The sequence below is a fragment of the Drosophila kikkawai genome, chromosome 3R (genome assembly GCF_030179895.1).
Source record: "Drosophila kikkawai strain 14028-0561.14 chromosome 3R, DkikHiC1v2, whole genome shotgun sequence".
Lineage (NCBI taxonomy): Eukaryota > Metazoa > Arthropoda > Insecta > Diptera > Drosophilidae > Drosophila > Drosophila kikkawai.
In genome coordinates, this window is record NC_091731.1 from 29,094,461 (window position 1) to 29,103,901 (window position 9,441).

The following is a 9,441-nucleotide window of genomic DNA, read 5'->3' on the forward strand; positions in this document are numbered from 1 at the left end:
CGAATATTGGAAATTATGCTCGCATATTTCTGCACGTTCTTCTATCTTGACGATCTTACCAAGAATTTCGCGTTGCATTATCACGTCTCCGGAGCGCGGAGATCGTGCGGGTCAGCTGCAGCCGCAATTCCGTATATATAGGCGCCGCGTCTGTGGGGCTTCATTGCGTTTCGAGGTGTCGTCGGTGCGATGAGAGTCTTTCTGTTGGTTTCAAGTGTGCTGGTTGTGGCGGTGGCCAGCCAATGTCCTTTTGCATCAATGGATCCGGTGTCCAGGACAAAGCGGGATACTTACGACATTCGTCCCGGGGTCAGTGATAGCAGCTTGGATGCTCTGATCAAGGACTTCCTGCCCAAGTTCGAGTCGAACTCTGCTCACAATAGTTGGGCGCCGTCTTCTGGACCCCAACAGCCCGTGAGGTGCGGTGTGCCGCCTCCCAGCTGCCTAAATGACACGCGCAATCTGCAGTACCGTAGTATCGACGGGTCCTGCAACAACCTGCTGTATCCGGACTACGGGATTGCAGTTTCCCGGTACCGTCGCCTCTTGCCGCCTCGGCAAGTGGAGCAGGCCCCGAATGCACGTCTGATCTCCCTGTCGGTGTACGGCGAAAAGACCAGCAACGACAGATTCCGCACCATGGCGGGCATGCAATGGGGTCAGTTCGTGGCCCACGACATTAGCCAGCTGACAACCCAAGGAGCTCCCCGGGATTGCTGTGCCGAGCCGGGTAATCCCCGCTGCCAGGTCATCAGCTTGCCCCGTGGAGGACCCATAGCATATCACACTGGCAAGAGCTGCCTGCCCTTCGCACGCAGTGTGTCCGAGGCGGATGCCATTTGCCCAAGGAGTGAGGCCCCCTATCCCGAGAAGCTGTCGGTGGCCACAGCCTACTTGGATCTATCCTCGGTGTATGGCAACACGCACTCGCAGAATCGGAAGGTGCGCCTCTTCAAGGGCGGTTTACTGCGGACGAGCTACATCAATGGCCAGCACTGGTTGCCTGTTAGCCAGAATCTTGAAGGGGAGTGTGGCACTCACAGCGAGTGCTACATTGTCCCGGACAAACGGAATCGCTTCCAGCCCACAGTTGCTGTACTGCACACCCTGCTGGTTCGGGAGCACAATCGCCTGGCCGAGAACCTGGCTCTGCTCAACTCCGACTACGATGACGAGCGCATCTTCCAGGAGGCGCGCAAGATCAACATTGCTCAGTACCAGAAGATCACCTATAACGACTGGCTTCCCCTGTTCGTGGGTCGCACTTATACCTATCTCAACGGTCTGGTCTATCCTGTGGAACCCACCGAATACGTCAATGATTACGACGAGACGGTTAACCCAGCTGCCTACGCGGAGTTCTCTGCTGCAGCGTTCCGCTATGCCCACACCCAGATACCCGGCTGGTTCTCGTAAGTATTATAGCCAAAGAAATCCTTAATATCCGTGCTCATTGCCTTAATTATCCCCTACAGTTTGGTGGCTCCCAATCGCAGCTCCAACAAGACTCTACGTCTGAGCGACTATTTTGATCGCTCGGAGACCATCTCGCTACTGAACAAGTACGACAACTTTGATGCCATGCTGAGGGGTCTGGCCACGCAGCTGCACAAGCGATCCGATGGAAACATTGATCGCGAGCTCAAGCACTACTTCAACCGCAAGGAGTTCGAGGAATACGGATCGGACCTGAAGGCCATCGACATCCAGAGGGCTCGGGACTTTGCCTTGGCCTCGTACAATGATGTGCGCGAGTTTTGTGGACTACGACGAGCTGTGGACTGGGCGGACTTTGCTCACGAGATCCAGGCAGAGGTATAAATGGGATAAATCCTTTCGAATTTCTTAACTTAGTAAAGTGTTTTTAGAAAATCTCTCTGCTGCGTCGCCTCTATGCCACTCCCGATGATGTGGAGTTGAGCGTGGGCGCTACCCTGGAATTCCACATCCCCGAGTCTCTATTCGGACCCACATTATTGTGTATAATTGGCAAACAATTCCACAATACCAGGCGTGCCGATAGATTCTTCTTTGAGCGCGAGCATCCAGCTGGCTTTTCGCGGGGTGAGTGATCTTATTACATTATTTGAGAAACGTTTGTAAATCTTTATCTACAGATCAACTGGCGGAGATCCGCAAGGTCAGTTTGGCCAGCTTGTTCTGTAACAATGCCCAATATCTGCACACCATCCAGCCGAATGTATTTGTGTTCCCCAATTCTCAGTGAGTTTTAAGATATTTTCCCTATAAAAGTCCCCTATTTAAACACAGTTTATTCTTAGAAATCCGCTCATCAACTGCCATGACGTACCTCAAATCGATCTAAGCAAGTGGCAAGATCTCAGGCCCCAGCTTGTGCATTAGCAGTCTTAATGGTACAGTGTGTCTAAAACATATTGGTTGGTCCAATTTGTTTATTTAGATACGAGCATTTATCTTTATATTTTTAAAAATATTTTTTACCTTCAATGAAATAATTGAAATCATCGAAAGTCTACATTTAGGAACTTTTATTGGCATTACGCTACAAGATTCATGCAAATAAAGGTATTGTTTATAAAATATATAATATTTGTGTATTTAAAATCGTGAGCTAAAACATTATCAATGAAGTAATATATTTTTTATTTATTTAAAATAACATTGTCAGACTCTAACTCTTGGCAGATTCTTATTTGATTCTGTAGTTTCTAAAGCTTCAGGTAAAGTTTAAATAATTATAGATACTGGAATACCAAACGGAGCATCGGGGACATTGGGAGAGGATGTATTATCCTCTTGTTGGAGACTGGAATTTATTGTGGTGGTCTCTGTGTAGGAAGTTAATGGGTCTTCGGTTGTAGTTTCTGCATCTAGACTTTCAGAACCATTGGCACTGGCTAATATTATAGCTTTCGTTGATTCAATATTATCTGTTTGATTGCTAAGTGGGCTATCAGTACTTGATGATGGTTCCAATGTAGTGAAATTATATATATTTTCTTCTTTACTATAATTGTCATTTGTAGTGACTTCTTCCGAAGACTCAGTAATGTTTTTGGATTTATCTGTGGTTTGTTCTGTCGCTTGGATATCATATTCTTCTAACTCACTCTTTATAGTTGAAGTATCTATATCATCAGAAAGAGTTGTATCTTGATTGGCTTCTTGATTTGAAATGGCTTCTATTTCATTCTTAGCCGGCCGAGTGTCTTGCATAATTAATTCTGATTCGGTTTTCTCATAATTATTTTCGATTATCTCATCTGTTTTGGTAGTTGAATCCATATTCAATTGATTTTCACTTGCAATATCATAAATTGTGGGCTGGGTAATACTTTCAAATGGGAAATCTTTCACTGTGGACGTTATTTCTAAATTATTTTCAGCTAAATCTGATTTCGTTGCCTCCGAATTATCTTCTACAATATCAGTGGTAGTTAATTCTATAATCCCTGGATTTTCTTCTTCAATTTTGGTTATTAAAGGTTGAGTAGTGCTTTCAGGAGCAGGTCTAGTTGTTTCTGAATTGTTTGTAATTATCACCGATTCTTGGCTTGAACTTGTATTGTTATTCTCTTGATTTTTATCTTCTATAACAATTATTGTAGGCTGCATTATACTTTCCATTGGGGTATCTTTAATCTCTAAATTATTTTGGTTTGCTTCTTGATCTATTTGTACTTTAGATACCTTTTCATTTAGAACTTCATCTTGTTTTATATCTAACTTGTCTTTCTGTTGAGTTGTTATATTTAGTGGAACCTTGTTTTGGCTACCTTTTACATCTTCAATGACTTGGTCTTTCTTTCCGGGAGATGTGACTTTACTGATACCTGAATCGATTCTTGTTTTATTTTTCGGTTTCTCGCCGAGTTTAGTTACCTTGTTTTTGCTTGGAGATTGCCGGCGATTTGGATTGCTCGAATTAGTTTGATTAGTTGTACTTGTAGTCTTAATTACCTTTCGTTTAGTGGTTTGTTGATGGCTTAAATTATTTGTTTTGTGGTGTTGGAAACTGGACATTGGCCTGGCAACGGTTTTTCTGTTCTTATGATACGGGTTTATCTTGTGGCTTTGATGGATTCTCTGGCGATGGGAAAGTGAGGAAGCCGTTGGTCTTCTACGACTCGGGTTCTTGTGGTTTTGGGTCAGCTGTGGCTTGGCAACTTTAACTTTTATTTTATCCAAATGTGCCCTAGAGGGTTGCGGTTCCTTGGGTTTATTAGTTTCTTTAATGGGCTGACTGTTATCGGGCTTTCGTGGGGGGTTCTCCCCCTTCGCGGCTTCCTTTGCCGGTAAATATACAATTGTTGGCCCTTGTCGATGACCTGAACCCTTTCCTGGGGCTCCTGGCACCCCGGGCGGGCCTGGGGGTCCAATGGGACCTGGAAATCCTGTATAGCCTGGCCTGCCTCTCTTACCCCGTTCTCCTTTCTCACCCCGGTCGCCGCGATCTCCTTTTTCTCCTGCGGGTCCCTCATCGCCTGGCAATCCAGGAATACCCGGAGGTCCTGGAGCGCCCGGCGGTCCGGGCTTGCACTGGCAATGGGAGTGATAGGGCGGAGGTGTATGGTGAGAGCCATAGCCATAAGGAGGAGGAGGAGGAGGCGGATGAGCTATCGTTTCGGGTCTGTAGTAGTACACGTCATAGTTATCATAGTGTGGATTCTTTTCTTTTGGCCGAGGTTCCCTTCTCGCCGGCCGAATGGCGCTCAAAGTCCACTTTCCCTCGCAGAGGGGGGAAACCGCTGGGAAACAAAGGAAGTAAGAATGCGGAATAATAAAATGAGATCTCCATTTCGCTCACCTGATAGTAGCAGAACAGCGAGCAGCCTCATGCTGAGGCCCAATCTTCGAGAGTGTGCACCTGTCCCTGTCAGAGCCCGTCTTATATAGCCCAGTAAAACAGTTGGGATGGGCGGGATCTATAATGGGTTAATTAGAAACACGTAAAATTCAAATCGCAGATCACCGATTTTGCAGCCCGCTAAACGGTCGTGCATAAATTTAAGCCATGACTTGGCCGGTTCTAGGAGGCATTAATTCATTGATCTGGGAATTAAATTGAAATTAAAATTTATTAACCGAATCAATGAAATTCTTGCTATATTAATTATTACCCCAAATAATATTTAAATTGATTTTAAGGCTACGCAAAAGTTTTTATTTACTGCACTCACGTGTTTTCTTTTTACGGTCCCTGCTCTCATTTTCTCCGCCTTTTGTTTTCTATATACTAGGACTATAAAAAAGAGATACCGCAAAAATGGAACGATCTGCCTTATCTGCTTTTTATGGATTTTAACGTTTGTTTTTTTTATATGGTGCTCATATAAATTGATATTAAGTAGCGAAATCCGATATGACACACGCTAAATTCTTGTGGGTAATAAACTAGTGGATCAATCATATGCACACAATCGTTAGATGTCCCAAAATGATGTAGTTTTCAGAATTGGGTTATTTATAATTCAATAATTTTGAATTTAAATATTGGGTTAATGTATTTTCTACTTATTCGTACAAATATGCTGCCGGTACTTTTGGGAGAACGAAGTCGGGGGTTAAATCTCAAAATTTATGGGTATCAAAAACACTTTTACTAGCTTTTTTGATATATCCGAGCACAAGTTTTGACAATATCCCTTTGTATTATGAAAGACGATGTTAGATTGGCAAACAAAGAATGTGCGTCATTGGTTCTATTGTTATATTTCTTTGTGATTTCACTTTTCACATGTCTTTCTTTATTGTTAACTTATAGAAATGCTTACAAAGCCGAACCAATTTCTAAGAACAACGGAACTATCGCCATAACAATGCGCGCTCTTACCACTAATTTATTTAAACTGTTCCTAAACAAATTTGCTATGATGATTTAATTAATAAATCCGATAAATGCAAAGGGGTTTATTGGTCTGGTCTCTTAGGGAAATTACTTTTGGGTTATTCTGTGGTTTCATTTCAGATAAGGGAATTTGATCAAAATATTTTCTATATTTCTGTTAGAAGACCCTTAAAATCTATATATCATTTGAAGAACACCCTTGATATCCATATTAGTGTGTCGTGGCAAAAACACAACTCAACAACACTATATTCTGCGTGGTCACTTCCTCTTCCGTTTTTAATCTTCTGAGAGAGAAGACGTGTTTTCTGATTTTCATTAAATAAAATAAAGTGCAGTGCGTCGAAAAGAACTAAATAAAAAGGAAATATTAAACTTGATTTAAACAAGAAGAAGCCGTTGTAATGGATGGGTGTTGACTGGATGGGATTGAGGGGAGATATTGCTGGATTCATCGCGCAGCCTTGTTTTCTGAAAGAGAAGCTTCTGGACCTTTTAATAAATTCAAAATGCGAATTTGGATATAAATTAAAATGTGAAGTATTTCAGCTAACTCAAAGTATTACCAGCTCGATTTCATATAATATGTAAGTAAATCTAGAACCGAATATACAAAACAGATCAGACGCGATTCCCTTGATTACCTAGAATTTCCTATCATCGAACTCTTCCCAATAATTTGTTAAAAATCGCTTAAACATAAAAAAATTATTTAAAATAATATTAAAATAAAACAAAACATCGCAACAATTACATAGTTAAATCGGTTTATTTTCATTTTTCATTGGCAAGACTAGGACGACTCATACTGTTCATAGGCATAAATGTGAAAGGGATTTCTTGGAGTTCCAATGGCCAGGATAATTGGCCGACCTTTGTTGTTGGTTCGCTGCTCGATAGGCTCGACCTCGAAGGATGGTTCCTCCTCCATTGTCGGTACAAACTCCAGTTGTTCCTCCATGACGGGCTCCTCTTCTATGGGCTCTTCCTCTCCAGCGATCTCCATATTGGTCTCTGCACTAACATTTGGATCCTCTTCAGGGGCTTCTTCAACGGATGCTGCTGGCTCGACTTTGTCCAGGGTATTATCAATATAGGTGACATAGCCAGTGTCCTCGGGTTCCTCGGGCTCGAAATCAGCGGGATCGTACGGCATCTCTTCCGCAGTCTCCGGGATGTCATTCTCCTCGACTAGATTTTCGACAATCTCCACGTCGGCATCTAATAAGTCAAGATCATCGCGCGGCACCTGTTCGCCGCTATCATGGGGCTTTTCAGGCACTGGAGGAGTACCTCCTTTGGGGTCTCCGTTGTGTCCACCTCCGTTGTGTCCACCTCCGTTGTGTCCACCTCCGTTGTGTCCACCTCCGTTGTGTCCACCTCCGTTGTGTCCACCTCCGTTGTGTCCACCTCCATTGTGTCCACCTCCGTTGTGTCCACCTCCGTTGTGTCCACCTCCGTTGTGTCCACCTCCGTTGTGTCCACCTCCGTTGTGTCCACCTCCGTTGTGTCCACCTCCGTTGTGTCCACCTCCGTTGTGTCCACCTCCGTTGTGTCCACCTCCGTTGTGTCCACCTCCGTTGTGTCCACCTCCGTTGTGTCCACCTCCGTTGTGGCCTCCATTTCCGTGATGATGCGAGGGCGGGTAGTGGCTATGGCCTCCATTTCCGTGATGATGCGAGGGCGGGTGGTGCCCGCCATGCCCTCCATGATTGTGGGAGGGATGATGATGATGATGTCCCTTGTCACCGTCGTGTGGGTGGTGATGATGTCCCTTGTCTCCATCGTGCGGATAGTGTGGATAATGTGGCGGGTATCCGCCATGATGAGGTGGCGGGTGGTGTCCTCCCTTATTGTGGCCCGGTGGATAGTAGTGATGATGGTGTCCTCCCTTGTCACCCTTGTGATGTCCTTTGTCACCCTTGTGACCCTTAGAGGGCCAGGGCACTGGCACAGGGAAGGGGACTGGGAAGGGAAGTTGTCCGCCCGGACCTGGTGGCGGATAGGGCGGTGGATAAGGGTATGGGTAAGGATATGGCGGATATGGGGGTGGCGGAGGCGGCGGCGGCGGAGGAGGAATAGTATTGCCGGGAGGTCCTGGCGGGCCAGGAGGTCCGTTTCCTGTAAGAAAAATAAGAAAATAAGAATACAAAATTAGAAATATGTAGAGAAAACAAGAAAGCAAAAGCAAACAAGCCAATGTGCAAAATCCTGCGCTAAAGGACTCCCGGGTACTTGGCTTGGGAATCTCCGTTTTAAAGCAAATGAGCTTTGAAATAATTCGCTAATAATACTGATTACTCACCAGGTGGGCCAGGCGGACCAGGAGGTCCCTTCGATCCCTTGTGATGATGATGGCCACCGCCCTTCGAAGGAGAGGGAATGGGTACGGGAATGATCACAGGAGGTGGAGGTGGAGGCGGCGGGTAAGGATGATGTGGATGGTGATGATGATGTGGTGGAGGCGGGGGTGGGGGCGGCGGCGGCGGAGCTGGTGTCGGCGGCGGCGAATGATGATGATGATGGTGATCGTGGTGACCGTGCCCATGATGACCATCATGTCCCTTGTGGCTGGGAGGTCCTGGAAGTCCCGGCGGCCCAATGGGACCCGGAAAACCGGGAGGGCCGGCAGAACCATGATGTCCGCGTTCTCCCTTTTCGCCGCGCTCTCCCTTGTCTCCTTTGTCGCCCTTAGAACCCTTCGATCCTTGCTGGCCAGGTGTTCCGGGTATTCCAGGCGGTCCCGGAGGACCTGGCGGTCCCGGCGGGCAGTTGCAATGGTGCATAGGCGGCGGAGGTGGAGGCGGAGGCGGGTAGTAGTGCTGCGGTGGCAGCTTGTAGATTACACTTTGTGGCGGCGAGGGAGCCGGAGCGGCTTGAAGCGAGGCAATCAGACGGCCGGTCTCTTGATCCGGCTTCTTGGCACTCGCCTCCAGGGCCAGGGCCAAGCCTGGAATGAGGAAAATCAAATCAATATTAAATTGAAATCAATCCGGCTTAACCCATATTCATCGGGGTAATCCCTTACCTAGCCAGAAGATCACTGCGAACAGCCTCATGGCGAAATGGTATCTGCTGCCTTTCGCCGCCGGATGGATCACTTTTATACCGCATTATGAACTGTTAATCTCGTATGCACACTTTGTTCAGATCACTTTCATTAATCTAGATTCACCAGAACCGTTATATCATGTCCATTCAGAAATCCGCGCGGCGAATCTCTCGGAAAATATGCAAACCTGGTCGACCGACCGATGATGATGCCAGCGATTTAATGATGCTATCTTTCGATGTTCTCCCAATGTTCATGCAAATTTATGCCAATTCAAAAAGTGGACCGCCTCTGAAGTATTAATATGCTGATTCCTATGTATGAATACCTTCGAAGATGTTAGCCAAGAAGAACAAATTCTTTGTTGGCCGATTGTCTCGTTTACGACGTGGATCGACAAAGCCTCAAAGATGGCAGAAAAAAGCGTTTTGTCTCTTAATTGGCCGTTTCTATCAAGTTGTTCACACCTCCAGTCGCGCGCCGGCATATGATTAACCCTGATTGTAAGGCTCGAACCCAAAGTCAACGAAAGTGTAAAGGTTTTCGATTCTCCAGCATT

The 9,441-nt window shown here is 45.8% G+C and overlaps 3 protein-coding genes across 3 annotated transcripts; 1 reads left to right on the forward strand and 2 right to left on the reverse strand.

The window, feature by feature from the left end:
• Positions 1-181: 181 nt before the first annotated feature.
• LOC108071408 (peroxidase) lies at positions 182-2,552 on the forward strand. Its single transcript, XM_017162152.3, has 5 exons — positions 182-1,412; positions 1,476-1,815; positions 1,869-2,064; positions 2,118-2,223; positions 2,283-2,552. Exons 1-5 carry the CDS (start codon positions 190-192, stop codon positions 2,362-2,364), a joined length of 1,947 nt encoding a protein of 648 aa, XP_017017641.1. The 5' UTR covers positions 182-189; the 3' UTR covers positions 2,365-2,552.
• A 1,478-nt stretch (positions 2,553-4,030) lies between these two features.
• LOC108071393 (short-chain collagen C4) lies at positions 4,031-4,820 on the reverse strand. Its single transcript, XM_017162136.2, has 3 exons — positions 4,790-4,820; positions 4,107-4,730; positions 4,031-4,068 (listed from the first exon to the last, which is right to left on the reverse strand). The coding sequence occupies exons 1-3, from the start codon at positions 4,818-4,820 to the stop codon at positions 4,031-4,033; spliced, it is 693 nt and encodes a 230-aa protein (XP_017017625.1).
• Positions 4,821-6,622: 1,802 nt separating this feature from the next.
• LOC108071392 (collagen alpha-1(III) chain) lies at positions 6,623-8,909 on the reverse strand. Its single transcript, XM_070286253.1, has 3 exons — positions 8,859-8,909; positions 8,136-8,780; positions 6,623-7,951 (listed from the first exon to the last, which is right to left on the reverse strand). Exons 1-3 carry the CDS (start codon positions 8,887-8,889, stop codon positions 6,624-6,626), a joined length of 2,004 nt encoding a protein of 667 aa, XP_070142354.1. The 5' UTR covers positions 8,890-8,909; the 3' UTR covers position 6,623.
• Between the last annotated feature and the right edge of the window lie 532 nt (positions 8,910-9,441).